At 39.4% G+C, this 27,458-nt stretch overlaps 1 protein-coding gene across 4 annotated transcripts in view; it reads left to right on the plus strand.

The window, feature by feature from the left end:
* Window positions 1-2,722: 2,722 nt before the first annotated feature.
* RAP1GDS1 (Rap1 GTPase-GDP dissociation stimulator 1) overlaps window positions 2,723-27,458 on the plus strand; it is a 92,614-nt gene continuing 67,878 nt past the window's right edge. For 2 of the 4 annotated variants that reach the window (XM_054633286.2, XM_077177094.1), the window contains exon 1: window positions 2,723-2,995. In XM_054633286.2, the coding sequence (XP_054489261.1) occupies window positions 2,992-2,995 (4 nt within the window). In that variant the 5' untranslated portion in view covers window positions 2,723-2,991. The remainder of the gene's footprint in view (window positions 2,996-27,458) is intronic. The other 2 variants (XM_054633287.2, XM_077177095.1) reach the window with 1 other exon arrangement.

Below are 27,458 nucleotides of genomic sequence, written 5' to 3' on the forward strand. Positions count from 1 at the left end.
AAGTTAAATGATATAACGTATGCAAGAAGATTTTTAAGGAGATGTGCTGAGAATTTGAAATTGATGCAAGATCTGAGAAAGAACATTCATGAAGTGGTAAGCACTGGAAAGTCACTTGCTCAAAGAAATTTTCCGTTTCCTTGCAGGACATCAGACATAGTCAATGTTTGGGAGTGCAGAGAAAGCACTTATTAATAACTTCCTAATTTCTGTAGTCTACAACTCAATTTTCACAGCTGTGTTAGAAGTACAGAAAGAAAAGCAGTGATAAGCTGTTCTAAAGGATATTTTTATGAACTAATTTTTCAGTCTTTCCCCCACTGCTGAAATTAAACAACTTCTGAAATCCACAGAATACACTTGTACAGGTTCCTTCTCAATTTCTACTGCAAACCTCACCAGTAACAAAATACATTGTTTCTAGTTGCCTGTTTTTCTCAAAAACCTGGGTTTTAATTATTTTTTTTTTTCCTTCATGAATACATCAGGAGCATCCTAATTTCATTGGTTTTTATGATACATTCTCACAGGTATCACTGGACCACACTTTGCAGGTGCTGATCACCTTAAAAAAAATCAGCAAACTGATTTTGTGTCTTATCTTCTATACATATGTTATCTAAGCCTAAGGGCCCAAAACTCTTCTATATAGTCTTTTGGGAATGGACATTCCTCTCATGAGGATTCCTCTCCATTTTGAACTATTCCATGTGTAACTATACATGCAGGATCTTGCATTCAACTGTAAGAACGGCAGGACTTGGAGGGTTTTTTTAACAACACCTCTTTTTTCCTGCTGAAATCTTGTACCTAATTAAGGGATTGACAAAAATCAAGTCATCAGCTTGTTTGGAGCTTTCTCTTTCTGTTCTAGAATTAGTAAGTATTCAGTCAAAAAGGTCTCCCTAGTTTTGCATGGTTCTTTTCGAGCCACTGAAACGAATTTAAATCAAAGACATTCTATAGGCTCTTTCTGGCAGAATTCTTTAGAAGCCACTGCCCTCAAAATCCTTTCTTGAAGCAGGCAATGGTCCTACCTTTCTGGGTCTTGCAAAGGTATACGTGTGCATTTCAGGTAGGACATGTAAGTAAACTAGAGAAACCTGAGCATTTTAATGTTTCTCCAATTTAGCCTACATGATTTATCCCACTTGAAATAATATGTGGAATATATCTTCCATGACCTCTCAAAGACAGATCATTAAGAAGAGAATTTCACTGCCTTTTTCCCCAGACAAGTAGAGGAGACTTTTGGGACACAGTTATAAAGCCAAAGCAAAATTTATTGCTGAGTGAAAGAAATAAGGAGGTAAAAACATAGGACAAAGATGAATTTCAAACAAGGTTTGAAAATAGAGGAAAGCAGAAAAAAAAATACATCTTTTCACCACTTAGACTCATTTAAGAAACCTGTGGTTTTTTAAAGTACTGAATTAGATAAACCCTGCAGTTAAAAACCCAAGATGTTCTAGTTTGAATTTCCTGCAGTCTCAGTGCAATGAAAACAGTGACAAAACTAGTGGTGTTGTCCAGCTTTGTAAAACATAGTAATTTTCAGCATCAGTTGATCATAAATTTACTTATCTGCAGTGTCAAGTTCTGCATACTGGGACAGTGGTTAACCCTGCTGAAGTCAACTACAAAATTCTGCTATGTCCTAAGGAAAGAGGTGGTGAATCATAGGGCTGCAGCAAAGTAAATGGATAAACCCCAACATGTTCAGTCTGGACTCTGCAGAAAGACTGATGAATTATTCTTTGCTTGTCACATCACACTGCCCTTTTACAGGCATGAAAGCTCCTGGGATGTGTTCCAGAGAGGAAATCCCTGGCAGCTGCTGACTGCTGGTGAGAGGGACTACTGGTGTCACTTGTGAAGCCACTGTGGGGGATGATTCAACTAAAACTTTTTTTTGCACCACTCATCAGAATTGTCCCTGGCCTATCCATATCTACACAGCAAGCAAACCCCTATTATTACGTTCTGTGGTCCTACTCTATTTAACCACCCTTTAGGATTAACTCAGGTAAAACCTGAGTAATGAATACATAACCATGAGAAGATTTGGAAAATGCCACAAAAGCTACTCAATTCAACATCTCCTTCCCCCTCAAATATTTCCCATGAAAATGCTGTGAGAACTGTAACAGCAAACAGTTCCTTATTATTCCTTATTTTACAGATACTGAACTCGAGGGCAGAAAGGAACCGGGACCACTGAACACAGACCTTCATTGTTAAAAATGCCTTCCACACAGATCTACCTAGTGCCTTTCGGTTTCGGGTGTAAAACCTGGCATGTTGGTTCAGCAAAACGTGCAGCACATGGACATCACCTGCAGTTTCCTCTATTGATCCTTTTCCTCATACAGACCACCTCAAAAAAATCCCCTTATCCATCCAGCGTAATCCCCTCTTTCTTGGAAAACGCTCCTCCTTTGAGTCCGTATCATTAAATATGAACTTTAAAACGGCGAGCGGTGTGTTTAAACCACCCCACGTTCCTCTCGGACTGAGGAACTGTGCACAGCGACGGCGGTGCGGGGATGTGCGGGGTGCACCACGCCGCACCCGCCCTCCCTCCATCCCCGGCGGCCGGCCCCGGGACCCAGCGGGCGGCCCCACCCCAGCCCCTGTAACAAAGGAGGCCCGAGGGGCGGCAGCCGCCGCTGGGAGCGGTCCCGCCCCGCCGCCGCCTCCTCCCCAGCCGGGGGCGCTGCCGCCGGCCCCGCGCCGCCTCCTCTCTCCCTGCGCGGCTCCCGCCCTTCCCCGGCGGCAGCGGCGGCTCGGTGCGGCCGGGCTGTCGGGCGGGGTGTCTCCCGGCCGTGCCCGGATGTGCTGCCCTGACTCATAGCCCGCCGCACGCAGGCTCCGCGCCGCGCCTCGCTCCGCGCACACGCCTCCCGCGCCTCCCTCCGCGCCGGCGGAGAGGCGGCGGCTGCAGGAGCGGCAGCAGCAGCAGCAGGAGGCGGAGGAGGCCGCGGCGGCACCATGGGTAAGTCGCCCCAGCCCCGCGCTGTGCAGTCCCTGCCGCCGCCCCTCTGTCCGCGGAGGCCGCCGCCCTCTCGTCTCCGGCGGGCGGGAAGAGGCGGCCGGGGGAACTTTGCCATCGGCCGCGTCCCTCGCAGCGCCGGGGAGGAGGCTCGGGGTTCTGCCGAGCCCCCCCGGTTCCCCCGGCGCTGCCGCGGCCGCTGCCCGGCCCCTGCGGCGCAAAGTTTCCGCGGCTGCCGCTGCGCTGCCGCCGCCCGCCGGCTGCGCCCAGCCCGGGCAGCTCCGCACGGCACTCGCGGAGCCGGGGCTGCAGTCGGGGTTAGGGAAAGAGCAACTGCCCGGGTGCCGATGGGGGCTCAGAGCAAAGAATTATGTAAGGCACCCCCAGGACGCTTTCCCAGTTACTGTTTGCGTAATGGAGATAAGTTGGGGTAGTACGCTTAGATTGTTTTATAATCTCTGCTCATTGTTTGAGGAAGACAAGGGTCCTCCTATTTCTCCGTCTTTTAGAGCGCTAATCGTGCCTAGAAATGTAGCCATGTCACCTCTCCCTTTTTTGTCTTAAGATTATAAATTAAGTAGTTTCATGCTGATTGACACTTGTATGGAGTGCCCAACAAATGCCACACGAGACCGGGAAGCACGGTATTTGGGTTTTCGTAACAGAGCTGCTGGTGAATTGCTCTTGCCTTCTCCACCTCATCCTCTTGCACAAAGCTACATCTCTCTCGGTATGAAACATCCACCATAAAACAGATTTTCCAGAAATCTGGCTGTAATGTAGATCCTAGGGATGGGTAGGAGGTGCCCACGTTGCCAAAGACCCAGCCAATCTGCCAAACGTGATGGTAGGATCAGGGTTGCAGGTCCACAGGGTGAGGAACTGTGGTTCACAACCAGGCTAAGGAGGTGGCAGCTCCTGAACTCGGCTCGGGGATTTGACATCAGCACTTCCTGTGGCCTTAGGTATATCAGTAGTTTCTTTGCAGATCACATGCATCTTTCACTTTTAACTAGAAGTTTCCATGGAAGGAAGCTGTTGCTGTGTCTCAGTTTTTCTGGTTGCGAAATGAGGTTACATACTTATTTAACTCCTGTAAAGCAGCAGAAAACCTTTGGAGAATCGCTCAAACTAGAAGCTGCCAGGCTCAGACGTGAGGAATAACTGTCAGATTTCCTCAGAGTTAGGTTAAACTCTAACAATGTAGTGAAGATCTCTTTTTCATGAGGGTTGAAAAGGCAAAACACCAAAATTTAGTTTGCCTATGCTTCCGGTCTCCATTCACAAAGTAAGACGATTAGTCTCATCATTCTGGTCAAAGTCTAGCTATTTTGGCTTCCAAAAAGTAGTGACTTCAGGGCACCAGCTAAAACCTGCTCAGAAAAGCTGGTGCAGGATGAGCACATCACTCCTTTTTGGAGGAAACCACACTTCAGTTGCAGGGACATTTGTAAACAGCTTGAGAATCTGCTACTAAATCTTGCTGCAAAAGTAAGAGTAGTTATAATTATTTTCAGGAAGACTGAAATAACTTGCCTGTAGACTCTGTCAGCACCTGTCCATAACTGCCCAGAGAGATTGCTTGTGAAAACACTGAGAAAGGGTTTTTTGGGGCTTTTTCTATTCTTCACATATCAGGGTCTGATTCTACTGTCTCTAAAATCAAAGCAAACTGTAAGTAGCCTCTGCAGCAGCTCTTGTGAGCAGCAAAGATGGAAATCAGTTTCTCCTTGGCTGACAGCTGTAGTGACTTTAAATGTCTAAGATCTATGTTTAAGCTTACACAGTCAATGCAGTAGATTCCCTCCTTTGGGTTATAATTTTCTTTTTGGTAACACATAGCATAAAAGCTGAAAATCCTTAGAATTAAAACAAGGATGAATTTGTTCTTCCAATGGCTTTTATATCTTCCAGAAATCATGCTCAACAAACAAGTGCTTGTGGCAAAGAGTGCAGTGATATCTTTCATTTAAACATATAGTCTTTTCAGTATGTATGCAGGCTGGCATAGTATTAACTGGTTTCTATACTAAGATAGAACATGGAAGCCCAAGCAGATTCTAAGTCAAATCAAAAGATTTCTGTAGTTAAAAATACTTGTTATGCATACATGGATCTGCCTTTTCTTTACTCTATAGGTCTTCTGCTACACTGTTTCCATATGTGTGTTCCTCTGAAGACATTACCATGGTTGTTTCCTCTGGGAGGTTGCTCTTTCCTCTCAGTAACGTGGGTTCTTTCCAAAATTGTAACTTCTGTTGCTTGCATTTATAGTTTGTAAAGCTGTATCTGAGTAGAGTTTGAACACTATTCAACTTCTGACTTTGAGAGGTAGGTGGCCTTAAGTAGAGCTGGCAGTAGAGACTTATACTACTTTAAGTGACATGTGCACCACCACTACTTTATTTCTGTTGTTACAAAAACACAAGGCTTTTACTTTTTCAGTTACTAATGTAAGTGCAGTTCACCATGAACAGTTCCTTTCCTCAGTCAATTCTTGTTTTTAACCTCGAAAAACACAACTGGTAAACTCGTACAATCACACTGTATCCAAGAAAATCTTTCCATTTTAGAGCAGTGGCATATAGTGGTTATTGTAAGCAGGCTGCAATTATTCCTCAGATGTAAATTAATGAAATAAAAATTAGGAACTCTGTTACAATTTAACCACTCAGCAGTGACCTATTGAGCTCAGAAGATTGAAAAACACTATGTATAAGAGTTTGTATGCAGAATACAAGTACAGGATACAGTTGTCTCCATATCACTTATCACTTTGTTTGAAGTGTTAGTTACAGTCTGTAATAGTGAAAGCTCATAAAAATATTCTTCCATTTTGGGAGCCCAGGTCTTGTTAGCAGGAAATGGAAGGCAGCCTCTGCTCAGACATAGGTGTTCACTTGGGCTACAAACTGCATCAGCAGCCTGCTAGGCTCTCCTTACAATAGCTAGCATTAAAGGCTCAGTGACAAAACATGTAAGATTCCCAGTCTATAATGTAGATGGATTTGTTTTAGTACTGTCCACTTAGTTATCAGAACAAAGATTTCTATTACTGCTCTTCTCCCAGATATACTCAATTTTCCCTCCCACTTTCCCTGAAGAATCAACACGTGCAACCAGCCTCATGGTTGTGAAACACTACATTGAAACTGAACCACAGAGCAGCGTGTAACAAACCATTGCCTATCTTCAGGGTGATGGTTCATGAAATAGAGGAGGCAGGAGGATGTAAAGCTTCATGTGTGGCTGTGTCCAGTATTGCTTTTGGGAAGATAGAGTAGACCAACCTGCTTTTGATCAAAAAAATGTAATCAGTCACTTCAGATGAGACAAATGAAAATTAATGGGAAAAAGTCTTCCATCTTGGGCTCTTTTGCTAGTTTTCTTTCATGACATACAAATCTGATGAGAGTTATGTCAATTGCACAAAAAGATAATTTGTAATTCTTTTAAAGTTTTTGCTAAAACAATGATACTTCTAACACCACCTCCAGCATTTTAGTTCTAGCCAGCCAGAATACACCAGTTTAAGCCAGTATAAAGGGTTGTTAGCATTTTTGAAAAAAATGAGGCTGCTTTTGGTAAAAGTCTTCTCTTTAAAACATAAACAGAGAAAAAGCTGCTTTTAGACTGCATCTCTTGCTTCAGTAAGAGCACACCTTAAAGTGTGCTTTTAAAGCAGCCAGAAAGGTTAGGTTACTTCTGACTGACCTTCCTCAATGAATAACTGTTCCTGTGATCAGGCCAGTATTTGTGTTCTTCTGTAACTGTGTGAGACTGAAACCAACCAATTTTGTCTTTAGCTTTAGGTTAAAGGCTTCATTCACAAGTATGTTTCCTGAGAACAGAAGATTCAGAATTAGTTTCAGAAGCCTGTGAGGAACGCCTGGCTTTCTGTAGCATCAAACTGAAAGAGGAAAGGGCAGAAGAACAGCTGAAACCTGAAGGAAACAAAAGCCGTAATAATGGAAATGAGAAAGCTACAAAGACAAGAATAGAAGAGAACAGAAATCCCTTAAGGGAAATGCATGAAGGGAGAGAAATACTAGAACTAAAGATGGATGAATAGAGCAGCAGAGGACAGAAACAGGAGGAAGAAAGAAGACTACTCTATGTCCTTCCCCACAATATAAAGACAATAGCTAGGATAATGTAAATAAAATCAGATAACTATTACATTCTTTTTTTTTTTTTTTTAATAGTACCAATTGTATGCTGCTGACAGTGCTTGAGAAGAGCCATTATAGTTTTCCATCATTCTCAAGTAAAGCTGAATTATTTCTGGAAGTTCTCAGAATTTAATTCTATATAAATAGGTAAAACAAAAAGAAGAGATCAGCATAAACAACTATTTGTTCAAAAGAAAGGGAAAATAATGTCTTTACTGTTTGACAGGAGAGAAGGCTATGGAGATTGTTCTGTGGCATCTGTCAAGGAGGTTGGTTATTATTCCTTCTTAACTCTGTCACAGGATGAAGTTCATGTTTTAGGACAACAAAGGGACATTAGATGTTGACCTAGTTACTTATGTAAGAGAAAACCCACTTTTCACTGCTGACTGGTCCACCTGGGTCTGTTCACATGCTGGGCTGGAGAAAATGAGCATTCCTGCTGTCTTGATACTGTTGAAGACATTAAGTTTTAGATGCTAACTTGTTTCCAGATTAAAATAGATTAGGAACTACATCTAAGCTTCTGGAAATTAGGTGTCTTGAAATGTTAATATGTGTTCTCCAGCTAATGGAGAAGTTTTTCTAATGGCAGTGTGAATTTTAATTAGACAAGGAGCTTTTCCTACTAAAGGATTTTATAAGTAGCAGCTTTCACTGCAAGGACAATCTCCCAGGGCCACTTTTTATTAAACATGGTATAGAAAAATTTTTCTATTTACAGATTTTATTATAATGGCAACCAAATGAAATTTGTTTTGGTAGAGTAAAATGGTAGTTAAAAGCTATGTATTTCTGAATAACTAAAGGTTCCTTTTAGTGCAGAAACATAGCTGATGTGTATTAGAATTTATATGTGCTCCAGATATGCCTAATGGAATTTGTAAACCCTCTGGAACAAGTGGCTGTGGTTCAAGGAGCCTCAAAGCTGTGCACAGAGCCTGACAACGTTTGTTCAGCCAGAGAACTGCACAGCTCTGGCTTAGGGAGCTTTGAAGTTGTGCAGAAACCCTGGTGATCTCATATGGTTCTTAAGCTATAGTTCAAGTAGATTACAAAGTTGGCAGATGCCCAGAAGAATTTGTCAAATCTATAAACCAGATAACTGCTGTTCATTTTATCTCCAGGTAGAGGACAGAATTTAATGCATGAAGCTTTGGGACTTGCAAATAATTACAGCATCCCTTAACGGTACAAATGTAAGTGTGCACAGGCAGGGCATGTGTCTTAGAAATATCTCTGACCTGAAGCACTTTCAGATACAGCTCCACAAATTATGATAAGAAATGTCAGGGAAAAAATGTGTATATGTCTGAAGTAGTTGAAGTTAAGAGTATGCATAAACTGACAGCATGGATGAATGTATAAAGTTGTGTTAAACTTTGCAGTTAAAAATAAATTAAATGCTTTCATGATTTCTATTTCTAGGTCAGACAAATGTATTATAAAAATTGCACTTACACATTTAAAAATCAGGGAAAATAATTTTTTTTAAAAATTGCACTCTTGCAAAGGAAATTTTTTTGGTGGTCTACTTCGACAGTAGGTCCCATTTCCTTCACATTTAACAGCTTGTACAAACTTACTGCCTCCTAGCTGTGTATTACAGGAACATCTGAGGCATTTGTCAGTTCTGAGCTTTTATCAAAACACTGAGCTATTCACTGTTAGCAATAACTCAGGGAGGTTCATGGAAGTTAATCAGTGTTTGAATTCATCAGTCAGTTCCATCCACTGATACTTACCAGTCTGATGGACACAATGGTTTTGAACACATATACAAAATTTACGTATAATTTAAAATTTTTGTTGACCTATCCTATCAGTTGACTTGGGTTTGACAAGTCTTTTCAGTATCTGATTAAATCCAGTTAATCAAGTACTTAAATTTACATGGTTAATAGCAGCCTTTCAGTTTTCCTGTGTATGCTCTGCAAATGTATTTGGGAGTAAGACTGGACAGAGAGATGGAGCCTGAGAAGACTGGGATTGAAGGAGGAAAGCAGCTAAGCATTATAGGATGGATGATGTGATGAGGATTGAACCCTTCAGAAATTTGTCAGGGCTGCCATTGAGCCTGTGGGAAACAGACCTGTGCTTGGGAGACCTGGGGAGGTGACAGCTCAGCATCTCGTGGTAGTCTTGAGTTCTTATTTCCACTGTCAGCTGCCTACATTTATGGTCTTCATGATGTACTAGCATGGAACATCAAGACACAAAACCTGGAGTTGAAAATCCTGTCCTTATTGCCTTCTTTATCTTTTAGTAATTGCCTTAACCTCCAGAATACATCCGTGCAGAAAGAACACCATGTACTCACCTTCCTCTCATCCTGTCTTCAGGATCCTTCTACATTAGAGGATTACACTTGGAAGAGAACTCTCATACTCAGCACTTGACAAACTCTGTTTTACCCCTTTTGCCCTTAATTATACCCAGGCTGGGAACTAAAATTGTATGATATGGATTAATTCTGTGAATGGGAACTGAAAATGCTGCCGGCCTAGATCTTTTACATAAATATCAAAATCAGACAAACATGAACATCTGCAAGTCTTGGTAATCTCTAGGGTGAGTGAAATGTTTGGCTGGGGAGATCTGCCTATTGCTGAGGGTGCCTTGCTCTCCAGCAGCTGAGATCTCCACTTGGGAGCATATTTGGAAATGCTTCCTGTCTTTGATGTTGGATAAGACAGTCCAGTGACTTTAATTAGACTATTTTAACTTTCCTAGCGTTAAATGCCACCTTACAAGTACATGCCACTATTTACAGGACTAGTAGCTTACCTTCTCCTTGCTTTAGCCTTGCTAAGTTCATTCCCATATCCCTTTCCTGTGGAGAAATTCCATCATGTTCACTGTCAATAGCACCCAGTACGCTGCAGGCAAAGCTTGAGTTCAGTACTGCCAAATAGCTGGTTTTGCTACATGAAGGCTTTGGAATGATTCCTTAAATCAAAATGCTCTTTTATCTTGACAGCAGGAACAAAGCATGTGAAGAGAAAAGGGTTTTTAAACCAAAGCAGGATTGTACACATCTTTCTTATCTAAATCTTCCCTGTCCACAGAATGTTTAACTTACCCCTCCTGGGCCTTTGGAGGAACTGACTGGAGTCAGTCTTCTGAGTCTGCTGTATTGGTGATAGCATCTTCTGTATCTGACCACTTCCTTCTGCAGTCCTTCATGTGCACTCTGGGCATCACTGGATCGCTGGCCATGGTAGAGCTCTGTTGTTTAAATACCTGAGACCCCCTGCCCGAACCGCCTGAGCAAGTTAAGAGGAAATGCAGTGTGTGACCCTCAAGAGGAGTGGCAGCAGCAGTGTAACAGTTATGAGGCACTTTCATACTTACTGTTCTCTCTTTTTTTCCTTCTCCCTCAAGTGACTGGGAGCCACAATTTTTCCTCCTTCCTCTTCCTTGCTTGTGTTGAATGATTTTAGTTAGGATCAGAGTGTTGCTCTGTGGGAGGAAAAAAAGGACAACGAGAACAGAAAACCAGTCTGTGAAGACATTTGTTGTAAAAATGTCTGGTACAATCAAATGAATTTAGAAATCCACTAATACACTTTATACAAATACAAATTTGCTCTCATCTCGCAAAGCTTGTCAGGCTTTCTTACCCGTTTCTCTGCAAAGCTCAGGGAGAACATACAGACATGCTGGCTCCTGCCATATGGAATTACAGGAAAAGCAGGGAAGCATTGGTGATTGAGAGAAAGAGGAGGAATGTGTATGTAAGGAGATGCTGGCAGGAATCAAGAAGGTTTTGGGGGCAGGAGGGTTGGCTTTTTTTTAAGCTTTTCAGTGAAAATCCCATCATCTATTTACAGCAAGATAGTGCCTCAGTTGAATCAAAGATAGTAATCAGTTTATGAGCAGTAGTGCCCAAAATACACTTTCCAGGCAGAGCCCACCTATCTCTATCTGATGTTACAATGTATTTATTCAGTTCTTTTCTGGTTTGCCTAATACTCTTTTGGTCCTCTTTGTACTCTCTTTTCACAGCTTTCCTATTCCTTCAGACTTCTTTATTTCATTGCCCAATTTTCAATATTGTCTGCTTCCAGTTAGCTATTATTTTCCATCTTCCCTTCCATCTCACATTCTCTCCTCATCAGGTTCTTTCTTTATTAGTTAAAAACCTGATAGCTTCTTTTACCATATACCTTTTTCACCATCTTTGTTAGGGAAAGAATTGAAAAACTGGTGCTCAGCTTTGTAATTTCAAGAGTTTTGAAGTGGTTTGGGTTTGTTTTTTTTTAATGTTCTTTTCTTTGGTTAAATATCAAGTTATTTACAACCAGCTTAAAATCATGCTTCAGTTCTGCCTAACATACAATAGGTACATTATATAAAAGAATGTATCTTGTAGGAAAGAAATTGTACAGAATTGAGCCCTATTTGTGTAAATGCTATTTATACAGCATTCTTGTACCCCCACAAAGCCCACACTGAGCACCACTGAAGTCATTGGGCTCCTGCTTTTTTCACTTGGCTGTGCTACAGCTTCAACTGTCCTGTTTTGGTGAAAATATGTAAAGTGGCATGGGTCACTTCACCCTTTCATGGCATAGTAATATTGGCTCCCCAGTTGATGCAGCTGGGGGAGGAATGCAGACATTGGACTGATTTTGACCATCAGAAGCACTTTTTCTAGGAACTTTCTGTTCTTAGAAATGCTGCTGTACTAATACACAGCCTCTGAAGAACTTGCTAAATGAAGAAAGAGCTATATTTGATGACAGAGAAATCTATTTGGTAAACTTGATTTTTCTTTCAAATTGATGGAATTATGTAGTTTATATAATTTGTTATATCAAAGAAGAAACTAATTTAATGTGGAGATCATCATGTTAGAACATCCTTCTGTAAAAGGAACAGTAAGCACGGTGCCCTAAGCTATTAATTTACATACAGTGACCTTTGTTCTATCTTGTAGCAGCATAGAGAAAATTCTGCACTTCCAGAATGAAATTCACTTTGTAGCCATTAGGTGATGGCTTTTGATGTTTTCTGATATTCCCAGAAAATGTTAGGATTTTCTCCTTGCAAGATGTTATGCTTCCAATCACACATACATTAGTCTGGACACTTACTTCTCCGAAGGCAAGAATGGTGGAAACAAACAAAAAGCAATTCAGTAGATTTTTTTGGAATGCAGCTTCATCCCAGACATCATCTGAAGTGTCTGCTTACCTTTATGAAGGTCATAACTTCTCCCTGTACAAGGTATCACAGTTCTTTTTTTCTGCTGTTGAGAACAAGGTAGAATTTGAGACTTCTCCCACAGTCTCTGGAAGAAACTGGCAGAGTTCTCTTGTGAACATAAAATTTGAGTTCAGTGCATGCACCCAGCACAAAACAGATGGCTGGAGAGAGAAATGCCCTAGATAATGCAGCACTTCAGTTAAGCAAGGGGTGGCTTGTTTTATGTTTTCTTTTTTTTCTTTAAATTTATATTAAATAGGCTTTAAAAAGCAACAGCTGTGGACTACTGGATTGGTTTTAGCCTACTTTTAGCCCTTCCACTTCTGAACAGTCTTTTGTACTTCAGTGATCACAACAGTGAGGTATCTCTTGGAAGTGAACATACCTATCAACTACTTAAACTACTTTATTTCTAAAATCAGAAGTTGTTATCAACAAAACAGCATCTTTGGCTGTACATAAAGAACTTGCTGGATTTTTGAAAGCTGCTCAATAGGCGCATTTAAAAAATGACTTAGTTTTGGCAGGTTTTTGGAAACACAAGGCTTTTCTGCTTGACCCTTTCTAATTTTTAAAAAATATGTAGATGAGCCTATTGGTTTTTTCCCATCACCAGAAGTTTATTTTTTACAATCTGAAATGAGCTGAGGAGCCTGCTTCCAGAGTAAGATTAGACTGTCTTTGGGCAGACATGTAAATCTGAGATCAAGGAGTACATGTCAAAATTGAAAACTCAGAAATTCTTGCAAGCCCCTGATTTTTCAATTTTCTTTTAGCTCTCTGACTTCTGGCAAAAGCATCTTTATAACAAAAAGGCCTTCTCTGAGCTGGGTCACAATTTGGAGTGAAAATATTTATGTTTTAACACACACTTGTCAGCATCTCCAAGAACAACCAGAGTGGGGCTTTGATGTCCACTGTGGTGTTGTGTTTAGGTGAGCATACTATTCTGCTCTGTGTCTGAGGAACTAATTTGTTCCCAGAATTCAGCATATAATCTGAATCTTTTCATTCTAGATGCTTCTGCTGCTTCATCTAATGTAATCTAAGGGTAATACAAAACCATCAGGCAAAAAAACCTGTGGTTGCTTTGACATGAAAGATCTGCATGCTCAACACAGCTTATCAAGAGGCATTGAGGCATTAATTTAATGAAAGGAAAACTTACATTCAATGCTGAGACACGACTTCATTAAATTGAACACAGAAAACTCTATCAAATGACAGGTTTAGATGTGTGTTGTGGGCTTAAGTGACGCTGTATTGCAGTGCCTTAAATGACCTGGTTGCAGAACATTTAGAAAAGGTAATCTGTTGAAACCAGCTTTGCTGCTGAAACCTCAGTGTAGTCAGATTATAGCCTCAGTTCCTCTTGCAGTCTATTATGCATACAGACTGCAGATTTGATTTAAGATGGTATTTGGGCCCAAATTGTAGCTTTTGGATTCTGCTTGAGCATATATGACCATAGGATAATGGGTAATTAAGTGATACATAAAAAAACTATGTCCATAGTGCCTTCATATTTGAGATGACTTGTCAAAGTTTAAAATGTTTAAATACTCATCATGGTTTAGTAGAATTAATGACTTCATGATCTACATACAGAGGGTTTTGGGTTTTTTTTTTGCACTGACTCACATCTGTGGAAGCCAGAAAAAAATTGCAGATGTTTAGTACCCCAGAGAATTTGTGGCACAGGGGAATTAGTTGTATTCTCAAATGACAAGACAGTTCAGTGTATCATGTTGTCAGATAAAGATGAGAAAATCTGGCTTCTCACGTATTAGAGAGAAAATGTAGACATGCCAGCAAAGGGTGACAAACAGCTGCTGAAAACATAAGAGAACTCAACTCTGTCTTAAAAAAAAAACTCCTCTGAAGAGGTCTCTATAAGCATTAATTCATCTAAATAACCTTTTAATTGCAAGAGCGTTTAATTGTGCAAAAAGTGAACCAGGTAAATAAAAACAAGCTTAAATTTAGCCAACTCCAATCTGTTTCGTTAAAAAAGGGAAACAACAAGACTAAGAGAGTGGACTGTAAAAAGTTGTCTTCCTTTCTACTCCCATTCTTGTGCAGGATTTAAAGTTAACATATTGCATAAGGTTGTGATTGACCCAGATGAGGAAATAGAAATTAAGTGAAAACTAGATTTTTACCTTGAACTCTGAAATGTGAAAGTACACAAGAAACATAACAAATGAAAGGCAGGCCATGCAAAAGAAATATTGGTTTGATACATGTGAAAACATTTGTTCCTAAAATGTGGTTTTCTAATGGGACATTCCAACATGAATAGAGATTTCAAGGTGCAACATGTGCCACAATGACAGCTAGAGGTTAACTCAGCATTTTCAAAGGCTTATGTTCAGACCAAAACTCCTTATTCATTCAAAATATAAAGTGTCTAGATATTATTTCATTATATATGCATCACCTCCTAACAGTTAATAAGCTGTGAGATTCCTAACTGCTTGCTTTAATAGGAAAATGGAGAGTTAATATACTTTTGCAGCTCTACTAGTAAACAGTTCACAAAATAGTCTCTGTGGTACTTGTGTTCCATTTGTGTCATGTATACTGTCATCTCACAAAATCTGTGGGAATTTTTTAAAACCTAAATTCACATTTTAATGCATTCTTTTTCTCTTCAAAGATATAAATAATTAATACTCTTTCCTCAATATTGAAATGCTGTAACAGAAATCAAGCCTCATTCAAACTCCTTTTATTTTGCCTTTATAACTGGAGCCCACAGTAAAAGGGAGTCTATCCTCCTTGTTCTTCAAAGTTATGCTCACATCATGGAATAATATGAAGGATGCTCCAAGTCAAGCTAATTTTATATCACAATCACCAAGTTGCTTTTTCCTAGTAGTAAGACTTAGCTTGCCTGGTATTTCACAATCACAGTCTATCTTCATGTATATGGGAGTTCAAGCAGTACCAAAACTGCATACACTGTTGAGTAAATATCATAATAAATGAATCATAATAAAAATCTCATTCTAAAATTAACATATTGTTTGCAAGTGAAATGAAATAATTTTAGGTGTAAAAGGAGTACTTTTTACTTGTGTTTGAGACCTTTTCTTCATGAGCCCCAAACTGCTACCTGTTTTGTAGAACAAAAGAGTACTTAACCTGTTTGGAAAGAAAATGAAAAGATTTATTAAATGAAAGTCAGATAGCAGGAATAGTCAGATGAGGAATTTTCCCATCTGTGCTCTGCTAATTTTTAGACGGACTAAGCAGTTACATTTGTGACACAACAAGACTTAGGTATACCTGCATGTCCTACTTGGAGACACTGCAGTAGAAACAGAGAAAGTGTTTCGAGATGAAATTTGAAACAAGTTCATGGAATCATAGAACAAATACAGAACCATAATTTGGGAGAATTTTGAGGCGGTTGAACCAGGTCAGCTATGATTTTGTGCAGCTACTGCTTGAAACCTCTGTAGTTTCTGTAATATCCCTTCAGGTAGATTCCAGGTTTCCCCCTTAGCCTCCTCTTTGCCAGACTACAGAGGCCCCCAAGCTCTTACACATCATGAGTTGTGGGAACATGACCATTTTGATAGTTCTGCCCAGCTTTGCAGTGTCCTTGATCTGGGACATACAGACCCAGGCATAGCATTGTGGGAGACACAAATCCTTGCAGGCGTCCAGCAGAGCTGTTCATGCTCCTGATGTAACATGTAACAGTTTGCTTTGTTTACTTTGGGAACATGTTGCTGCCTCATGTTTTACTTGGCATCCCCTGTAACCCCTGGGTCTTTACAGCAGTGTGTTCCCTGCCTGCCCTGGTGCTTGGGGTTATTCTGCTATAGCTGCAGAACTCGACACTTACCCCTGTTGAACTTCAGGAGACTTCTGTTGATCCAGTCCCCAGGTTTCTGGACAGTGCCTCTGGACTCCTCTTCGGTGTGCCAGTTGTTTCTCCAAATTCAGTGTTGTTTGCAAAGATTACAAGTGTTTATCTGCCTTTAGGCTATAGGTTTATCTGCCTTTAGGTTTCAAGCACAAACTGCATACTCAAAATCTGCTGTTCAGCCAGTCTGAATAGGGCTGGCAGATCTATGTTTGACTTCTTGATAGTATGCAAAGCAATGATGAGCCCTTCATAACTGTGACTCCAGGAAAATTAAAGTTTATTTATTATCTATAAAATACAAAACCTATTTATTTATTAAGAATAGTTAAAGTCGGTTTACTTGAAAAATTGCCTAGGAGTGTTTATCAGTTACTACAAGTAACTGTGCCTTGTTACAAGTAAACATAAGTTAATGCAAGTGGATAGAGGATGGCAAACCTTTGTCTGTACGCATCCACCAGGCTAAATTCTGCAAAATCACACTGGGGATGAAAGATAGAATATAAAGGTGTAGCCTAAATAGGATTTCAGCTCTTTCTGTGCTACATTACTTATTTAGCTGATGAGAAATGCATTCAGATTGACTTCCAGCAGCAGTTAATGGGAAACCAATGGGTTCAGATCTCCCAGCCATTCTCATGAAAGCCCTACTGAGCTCCCACCCCATCTACATGTTGTTGATGTAATCTTTTTGGATTTTAGTACAGCTTTCAGTGCTTTTCTATGATTCTATGACATGACCATGTTCTTTTCCAGCTAAGCAGGGGAGAGTGCATACCTTGAGCCTTCTCTGACATGGAATATGATGATCTAGAAAATGGACTTACAAGCTCTCTTGAGTCCCACACTTCAGTCATATGCACACTCTGTCTGTTGTGGGCCATATCTGTATTAATTAGAGAGGTAAAATCCTCTACACGAATTAGGTTCATTTATCCCAACACATTGTGGTTTTACTTGTGTAATGTTACTAATTTACTTTTTTAGCTTTGGTAATAAATATTTGGCAACCTGGAGGAAAAGGAAGCTTTTCCAAGATAGATGAATTTATCCTTGCAAAGTTACTTGGTAGCATCTTCCAGTTTTTATCCTTCTGGAGCACCAATGGTGTTGACTGTAGGACAATCAAAAGTTCTGCTCAACTAGATCAGAGAATAGTTCCTTTTGACAGAAACATTTAATACTTCTCTAGTGGGACATAACTGGACTGTTTTTCAAGAAGACAAACTTCAGTCTAAAAGGGTGGTGGTGACCAGATGTGTTTCCTGGGATATTTTAGATTTTTCAGCACTAGTAGTTTTTAGTTCTCTCTCTCTGGGCTTTCCTGTACCCTTTTCTATGGATGAGTCTGGCTGATGTAGTGGGGGAGTGCTGATGTAGAGTGGGGGAGTGCTTAGTTGAGAAGGTTGATGATGCCTAGATAAGATGTAGAAGGAGCTAAGCGTGTCCTTGTGCTGGATTTATAGCAGATTTGAAATTACTAGCAGTAACCAAACTACTATTCATTGCACCCAGCTGCTTGGTTCAAAGGGACCTGAGGAAGGAGACTTTCTATCTTGTTCTTATAGCTGAATTATCAACTTTCCTGATAAATGCTGTTTTAAGGATCAATTGTTTACTGTATTAATTAATAACATTAAATAACATTCCATATTATGCTTTTATGTGTTAATAAAATGGAGAGTAAGAATATTTCACCTGCTAATGTTCTTTAAAATTTTTATTCTTATATGCAGCTTCTGGGAGTAAATAGGATATGGCCAGCAGCAAAGCTGCTTTGCTCTGTGCCTGCTGATACAGAAACATCCTTTTCTTTTATTAATTTCATTAAAATATCAACATATCTACAGTAGTTAAAATTGACAACAGCTTTTGGTTTGAGCATATTCCATGTATTTACTCCATGAAATGTCTCTAAGCTTTAGCCCGTAAAGTGTGACAACTTCTGAACTATTGTTTTCTCTACTTCCCCTTTCTTCCACTTTCAAAGGAATTATAATAGCGAACAAAAAGTTGCAGGAGAAAGAAAACAACCACAAAACTTACTAGGAGAGAGATTCTTTTCTCAACTGTGGTCCCTTTGTGGCTGGCATCTGTGGGAGTTATAGATGCTGAACAAGAGGAATTTCCTTGGTGTAAACACTGTAAACAGAGGGTATAGAAAGGACTGTGCTGTTCCTTAATGTTGGTGCAAGATGCAAGTGGAGGGTGGCCTAGGGCACATTGGTGACGTTTTTCAGACTACTGACATACCATTGCAGAGATTTTTAGTGCCTCTTGACTATTTACTGGTCCATGAATAAGTGCACTCAGTTATGCCAAAGGCTGCCACATCCTTGTGACATACTGGAGCCAGTCAGGAATTGCCTCAAAAATCATGCTGGGTTTTGACTTCTGTTGTTTGTGTCTTCCCTCTGAAGTATCCCTGCTTCTTTCCTTCCTATTGGCAAAAGGACTGGCAGCTGATCAGTAGCTCAGTCCTCCTAAGAGTCTGTATAAAATAAATGCCATGAATATCCTGGAATACTGTGGTGGCAGTTTCTCCATAGGTGCCTGGTTAGGGGCAGACTGCATTTCACATATGCTCTGAATTTTAGGTGCTGGTTTCCAATGTGGTATTTAGAAACCTGAGCCAAGAGTTCTGGCTGTGTAAATAAAAAGTGCTTGGAGAGTCCAGAAGAGGATGAACTTCCAAGCTCAGCAGGAAATCACCCTTAATTAATATGCATGCCATTTTCTGATCAGCATGATTTCTGCCTTAAGCCCAGGGCTTGAAATTATTTCTTAGAGCTGGATGCCTGCATGTTTTCTAAGGAAGTTTGAAACCTTTTTCTTTTCAAATGTGAATGAAGGAAGAGGCACAAGTGGGTTACCAACTTTGCCTTCTTTGGGACAGGCACATCTTTATGCAGGAAAGAGCTCCAAAAGTCAAAGTTTTCTTCTGCCTGAAATTAAAGCTATACCCTCAAACTGACCAGGATATAAGACCCAATAGTGATGTGTGTTCCTAGTGTGTTAGATAAGGTATATTTTTTAAAGGTGAAGGGTTTTAGTTCCAGCACTTTTTCATGTGACTACTAATTTTTTATGTGATGACTATTTAATATACAATTATAGAATTGGTTGGGTTGGAAGGGACATCAAAGGTCATCTAGTCCCAAACCCTCTGCAATGGGCAGGGACACTTTTCACTAGAACAGGTTGCTCAAGCCCCATCCATTATAAGATATGTCTCAACAGAAGAAATGAGAGGTATTTCAGTCCTCACATGAAAAATACAAAAATTTGATTTGAGTATGTTTTGGAGAAATTTTTATTAAATCCCTTCAGGTAGAGGATAGCATTTGGTTTATTTTCATGTTCACACTAATGTGCAAAAGGTACTTTCAAATTGTTGCCATGTGCTTTGCGTTGGATTCTTTCTCCCAAGAATTCCTCTATTGCCTGTGTTTACAGGACACATTGGAAGCAGGGCCTAGAAGAGCCATACCTTCAGAGATACCAGTAAGAATAATATATGAATTCGGTTAATAAGCTGCCTGAGAGAACTAAGAGAGTTCTGGATTTGGGCATATGCCAAATGCATTGGAACTTAAAAGGAAAAGTAATATTTCTCCAGAATCTGGTGTCTGATAAAAGAGTCCATGTGAGGTAGGCTTCCTCCAGTCATCTCTGCATATAAACTTGCTGTTTTTTTCTTCCTCTGTGATTTAAGGATCAGTCAAGATCTTCATGGTCATCAAAGGAATAAACGTCTCTGAGAGTACAGTGGGCATTCTTCATTTGGGGACATAGCATGTGCAACTGTATCAGGTTGACACAGATCCTTGCATCCCTTGTGAAATGTATGCCAAGGACTTGTTTGTACTTCCCATCTGCCCTTCATCCTTGAGACCTGCAGACTGTGTGCAGAACCTGACCCCTTTCAGTTTCTGTCAATATGACTCTTTACCTAGTGTGAGAGCTGGTTATTAAGCAGAGAAAGCAAAGCACTCCTCCACTTTGCACACAGTCAGACCCTGCTTGTGGGGGAAGCAAATGACTTGCAATTTAATCTAGAGAATGGCATTTTGCAGAAATTTTTCGTCTTTAAAAGTTACATTTCTTTTTGAAAAGAAATCTTGCTTGCCTTTTTTATTAGGCCTCCTGTAAATATGTATCTCTAGGGAGCTTTTCACTTGTTTTTGGGATGTTGCCCAAACACTGCTGATTGAATGGGGGATTAATAGTTTAATTAAGAGTCCTGAGATTTAAGACATAGGAAGTAGCCCTCTCTTTCTGAGATTTTTTCCCCCTGATTTGTGCTGTCAGATTTTCTCTCTCCAAAACCATATTTTCAGTGCATACCTATTGCATCATCTCACTCATTCAAATACTCATCACAGCTTTTTGAAGCGATACTTGAGGACCGTAACAATCGGATTGTGATTTATCCAGCTGTGCCCATGTACTGTAAAGTGCTGCATCAGAACATCAGTATCATGTTTACTGCATTGTCACTCTTGTATGAATTTTACTAAATAAAGCTCTTAAAGGCTGGGCAGAGGTTAATGATCACTTGTAACTACAGCAGTCATGCAGAGTACTAGTGGGTTTTGTAAAAATTTTTGTTTCAAACAGGGTTATATTGAGCAGTTTGTGCACCATTTTAATTTTGCCATCTGATTCTGTAGTTTTGTGTCAGTCTTACATGAAGACTCAGTTGAATCCTGTTCCTTTAGAGAGGATCTGAGCTGATCCCATCACTGCAGTGTTTTTATTGATGCTCTACATCCTATGCATTCCTAGGTGAAAATAAATAACTGCATTAATAGGCAGCTATTTATCACTAGAGGGATTAACCACAGATGCCTGCTAATCTTAATAACACCAGGTTTAAAGCTATGCATGATATATATATAAAAGCAAACTAAAAACTCTAGAGTAAACTTTGGCCCTAAAAGCTTATAGACAAATGATGCAAACAATGTAGCCTTCAATTTGTGATATGTGGGCACCACAGTCTGCCTGCAAAGTGCATATTGTTGAATTGAGGCCATTTTAGTAATTTTTACTAAACAGCTAAATTGGACGATTAGTGGCATTTCACCAGCCAAGAAGCAGGGATTTCCAAAACTGACTTAATTTCCTTTTTATCCTTCACTGACATTAGAGAATACTAAAAGCCTTTTTCTCCAAGGCATGAGAAGTCTGTCACACATCTATTGCCCCTTATGTGGTCAAAGGGAATTTCTTAATTACTGGTCTTAACAGTTGTGTGTTTAGGTGGAAAGTGCATTTTTATTTGCTAGTCTTTCTCTCAGATTTTCTCCTTGGGACAAAAATGCTTTGATGAACATTAGGTAGGATAATACAGGCAAACAAGTACTTAAAACCATAAGAGTGTTTGATTGTAAGACATTTGTAAATAAAAGGGTTTAGAGGCACTTATTAGATTTGTAACTAATCTGTTTCTAAGAAACTTTCACTGAAAACCTAACAATAACACAAATGGCAGGCCACTTCCATTAGGAACTTACTTGTACACACTCATCACATTCAAACAGTGTATTTTCAGGGTTAAAAGCTTTCATGCATGGTTTGTAATTATCATGCAGCTTGTAATTAAAAATAAGGACTTTTGGGGTGATTTTGGGAAAAAATAAATAAAACCAAATCAAACACAAATTTTGAAGTCCTCTGAGTACACCATAAATCACCATTAAGACTTTGTATCGAAGGAATATGTACCCTTTGGAACATCATTGTGAAGTCCCCCAGTCTGACAAGATGCAGAGGCTGCAATTCAGCCTTCTGCTGGAATAGAGAACTGGGGGAAAACTGTATGTTTCCATAAAAAGATAGCTGCGGGGATGAGTGTAGTAGATCAGCTGGTTTAGGATATGTATCTTGTCAAGAAGGAAAATGGCACTTGCATGAGTTGCATAACAGAATGCCTTATGTCTTTTTAATTAGGAACTGCTAAGCTAATCTAATTGCTACCTTTTAAAATTTGCTTATTTAATATTTATATTTTTATGTTAAATGTAAAAGAATATAATACAAAATGACCTTTATAATTGTATCAGGGTAAATGCTTACTTACTTTCCTTGCTGAGATTTCATTGAACTGTTGTGTGAGCCCCCAGGCTTTTCAATATCTGGTATCTGTTCTGTGTCGGACGTCAGAGATGTTTCTCACAGAGCTGACATGCAAAGGGGACTCTTTCAGCACCAGACACTGTGGTAGCAGCTGCCACAGAGAAACTCAAGTTGATAGCTGGACCAGGAGAAAATGGGTTGCAAGAGTGTTCTGATCAACCTTGAATTTAAAATGAGTTGCTTGAAGACCCAACAAACAAGACAGATTCTTTGCCTGGAAAAGGACTGGGAAATTCAAGTTATTAACTTATAAAAATGTAAGATCTCAGACCAAGAATACAAAAGCAGATTCCATAAATTATTTATTTCAATTACAACTTCATTTAAGGTGCCGAGATACCTTTAAAAACATAGCACAAAACAAAAATTTAGCACACAGAATATGTGTAGAAAGACCATTATATTCTGTTATTGGATCTATAATGGTCTTTCCTCAAATCTTCACAGCTTTTCCTAGGTTAGTCTCTATTTTCTACTGCTCAGATACATTTTATGTTCTGTAGTGGATTGCTCTTTGTTTCTAATCTATAGCTTTGAATATTGGAGTAGCTAGTTTTAATTAAGTCCAAAGTAAAGAATTGAAAGAGAACATCAAAGCCAAGATCTTTCTACTCAGATCCTTTCCAAAACTTCATTTGGTTGAATTGCCCACAATTTAATTAAAACAACAGTAAAAATACTCTATGTTTTTGCAGGTTTATTCCCTTTATTATCTCACTGTATGTCAGGACCTTAGAATGTATGCAGAAGTGTAAGACTCCTCAGTTATCCATCTATAAATATTGACAGAATCAGACCCTTACCTGTATAGTGAGTGCTTATCCTACAGAAATTTAAGATACAAATTGATTCCCTTAACTAACAGATTTTATACTTGATTCAGTTAAAAGAAGTTGAGGGATATGAATGAGGAGAAAGCATTACTAAACCACTTCAAGTAAGTGAAATAGCATTCTTGTCTGACTGGATTTCTTGAATCCCAGACAGCTGATCCTCAAGCTGAGAGCCTGGTGGACCATTCAGTGTTGTTTCACCTGTCCCTTTTGGCTCAGTATCATGCAGAAGGGGATGACCAACATTACCCCTGCGAGACTTGTAACATATTGAATCCTCCTGATAATTTGGTCATTATAATGATTGTTGAAGGCAATAGACCAGACCAAGCAAATTCACTGTTATGTGTTAGTGATTTACACAGCCTCATCACATGGACTAACACCTTCACACAAAAAATGAAGTCATTGATGGCATCAGCTAATACAGCCTCCTGTGCCAAGCTGGATACCTTTGAAGCTGGATCAGGTCACTCAGAAATTATATTTTTTTAAATGGGGGGGTGGGGCTATTTTGGCAAACCAATTTTGATTTTCTGATACAAATTTGATTATAAATTACAGCGTGAAAATTATTTTTCTGTATTAAATACACATATTTTATCACACTGTCAAGAGACTAAATCTAGAACTGATTTTGGCACTAAAAGATATACAGAAAATATACACTGAAAATAGTCTCCATCTGCTGCTGAAGTCTCTCTCATTGCCCAGAGTGGTTCTTGGGATTTCTTTCCCTTTGAAGATTTTTGTCAGTGAACATTTCTTTAACTTGCTGTCTACTGAGACTTCAGCTCCCTTTCCCCTACTCCCATTCTGTTGTCTTTGAGCAGGTTGAGCAGATTCTTACTAAGTTGGCAGTTTTAGAAAAGCCAGGCATCAAGTTTTCACTTTCCCTTTGTATTTGCCTAATAAGGAACTTGGAGCAGCAGTAGACTGAACAATCCTAAATGTTAGGAAAAAACGTATAACCCAAGCAACACCCCAAAGCAAAACCTCAGCAGTTTACTTTCAAGGTTAGTTTCAAGATTGCATACAAGTAAACTTGTTAGAACCTAGCCATCTGTATAGTATTAGGTGCATATTTGACAAAAAAAAAAGGTAAATAAAAAAGCTGTCAAATGACTCTTGAACATTCAAACAGCTTAAAAGCTCTTTGTGTGGTAATGTTGGCACACTTCCTAAGTGACCAGATGGAATTTTATTAACAGCCAACAGGACAAGGGCTGAGATTTTGTTTCTTAACTTACTATTTTTGAAACGCTTGTAGAGGATGTGTCAGAAAGCTTGATGTACTTTCATACTACGCAAAATTACACATATACCTTCCCTTAATGCAAAGATGAAGGCTGCTTCAGAGGTTGTCATTTCTGTAAGGTAGATAAGAAGATAGTTAGGAGATGTATGGTAATTCAGGTATCACTTTTTTTGGGTGAATTTCAGAAAGGTGTTTTTATATACACAATTAGTGGTCATATTAAAAGCAGAGCTTAGAGACAGGCTTTCTAATGAACAAACTTAAAAATGTATTTTATAAAAAAGATTGAAAAATACTTCAATATTAAAGAGACGTGATTTCTGATATCAGTAACCACTGGTACTAGTGATGTCAAATTTCCATTTAAGGATTCTGGTAAACATTAAGACCATGCAAATTTATGTGACTCCTCCTTTTCTGGCATCATCATGGATTTATTTATTGTCAGTAAGAAATACCTGAAAACTGAGAATCTCCATTGTCTCCAGTAAATGACAGGATGACGATTAGCCCAGGAAGCAGCTGAGGGATCTGAGGTTGTTCAGTCTGGAGAAAAGAATGGTAAGAGGTGACCATATCACTCTCTACAACTCCCTGAAAGATGGTTGGAGCAAGGTGGGTGTTGGCCTCTTCTCCCAGATAACTGGGACAAGAGGAAATGACCTCAAGTTGTGCTGAGGAGGCTCAGGTTGGATATTAGGAAAAATTTCTTCACTGAAAGGAAAAGGCTCCTCAGAGAAGTGGTAAAGTCACCATCCCTGGACGTGTTCAAAAAATGGGTGGATGTGGCACTTCTCCATATGTTTTAGTGTGCATGGTGGTGTTTAGTCCAAGGGCAGAGTCAATGATCTTGGAGGTCTTTTCCAGCCTTAAAGAGCCCATGATTCTATGACCTTCAAACCAGGCAGCCTAAAAGAAAAGAAGCGAAATCTGTGACACTCTGTGGAATCATGGTTCACCCTATTCCTTTCAAGTGCTTCCTTTCCATATTTAAGGTTTTCAGAGGACTCATGATAGCTAGAAAACAGCTGTCTAGTCAGAGATTAGTAGTTCATAACATCTGACAGAAGAACACTGATGTGACATACAATTAGAGCTAGCAGTACCAATTTTGAACCTAGGTATCTTACCCAGACAAAATTCTCACTGTTGCTGGTGAAAGATGTGCCTGAGGGCTTTATACAGAATCAAATCCTATATTTGTTCAGTAACTCAGGCTGGTATAAGTATAGTTATGACAGATATTGCACCATGTATTTGCGAAGTTGATATGGATTTACTTGCAGAGGGTGGGACAAAGACCAGAACTGTAGCTTGTTGAAGTCAAAGAGAATTTTTCTTAGTTCTGGAACTTTGTATCCTCAGCTTTGTATGACCTGGTTTTTAATTATTTGGTTGGTTGATTGGTTTGTTTTTAGGCTCAGTAAGAAAAAGTAATTTAACTTGCTTATCTAAAAAGCTAACAGTAGAGTAAGCTGGTTAAATTGATTAGGAATTGAAGTCTAAATTGTTGTCCTGCATTATAACATCCTACAGAAGTCCACTCAGACTAACTTGTAGCATTCCATATGTGTTATTTTGTTGGTTAATAAGCCATATTTTGTATAGAACTTGGAAAAAGTACAGAGGATTGGCAGCCTCGTTAAATTATGCCAAAAAGAAATCAGTGTTCTAGTATAGTACGGGAAATCATTTAACAAAAAATTAAAAAGCTCTTTAGGAAAGTGTTTTCCTATTATCTGTTTGTGTAATGTCTAGGCTGGCATTTGTAATCAGCTAACTTGAGTCACATTAGGATCAAGACTTTTAGAGCAGGTACAGTCAGAAAAAGTTGGACACAGTAATGTAGGCAAAGATCATTTCAAAGAAAAGGTAAAGCTGAAAAAGCTTGATACACTTAGTTTTAAATGTGCTGTTTCTAGACTGTACTGTCTCAGTAGTTTAATTTTCTTCTGTTTGTTTTCTAGCACCTGTTCTTGCTGTCGTGACTTGAAAAAGTGACTCTTGCTTGCTAGATTAAAAGTGCTTCAGGCAGAAATCATCTGGAGGAGCAGAAAAGGAAAAGAAAGAAAACAAAAGAACAGAATAAACCACCTAAAATAAATTTTAAAAGAGCCAGTAGAGTGATGCAAACCCTGCTAGCTGCTTATATGTGTGCATGCGCATAGACACATGCAGACATGCAGCTTGTCTCTTCTATACTGCTCTGTATGATTATATGTAATACAGCATTGTAGGGAATGATAGATTTGATTAGCATTAACGTTACTCCTTTTTTTCCAAGATCCTGTTTCAGTCATTTACTGACTCTTCGGGAAGAGCTATAGTCTGTTCCAACTGTCTGCTTCAGGCTGTCCATTTAAATTTGCTTGATGAGTTCTTGCATGAGCAAGAAACAGGTTTGGACTACTGTCTGAAGTAACAGTAGTCATTTAAGGTACTATTTTGGTCCTGTTGTTTTTCCCCCACTAATTTTTTTTCATTCTGTGCATAGGTGGGCAGTAATCTGGAATAATCTGGTGGAGGAGACCTTCCCTTGCCTTTTATGTTGCCATACTTTGAAACCATGTCATAAACTAAGGAGGGGTGGGCATTAGAGAGAAGTATTTAGAGTTGAATGTTCCCACAAAGAGCAGGATCCCCTTCTGCCCCACATGATACCTGAGGCTCTCTTGATACCTGCCCATGATGTGTTGTGCTCTGTTTATAGAAGTTCTGGGTGTCATCTGTACCTGCATCTGAAGACTCCTGCAGAATCCAGAGTGTGCAGGAATTCTGGAACCTGAAAATCTCATGTTGAAAACCCCACTTCCCACATAGATACTTTTAACCCTAAATTTGCAGTTCTCCCATTCACTTACACAGTGCATTGCTTCCCTTGTACTTTATAAATACCTTCTGAAAGCTAGCACATTCACATCTTTGAAGCATGATGACATAATGTAATGATAGTAACTTTATAATTGCCAGT

This window comes from Agelaius phoeniceus, chromosome 4 (assembly GCF_051311805.1).
Source record: "Agelaius phoeniceus isolate bAgePho1 chromosome 4, bAgePho1.hap1, whole genome shotgun sequence".
NCBI classification, from domain to species: Eukaryota; Metazoa; Chordata; class Aves; order Passeriformes; family Icteridae; genus Agelaius; species Agelaius phoeniceus.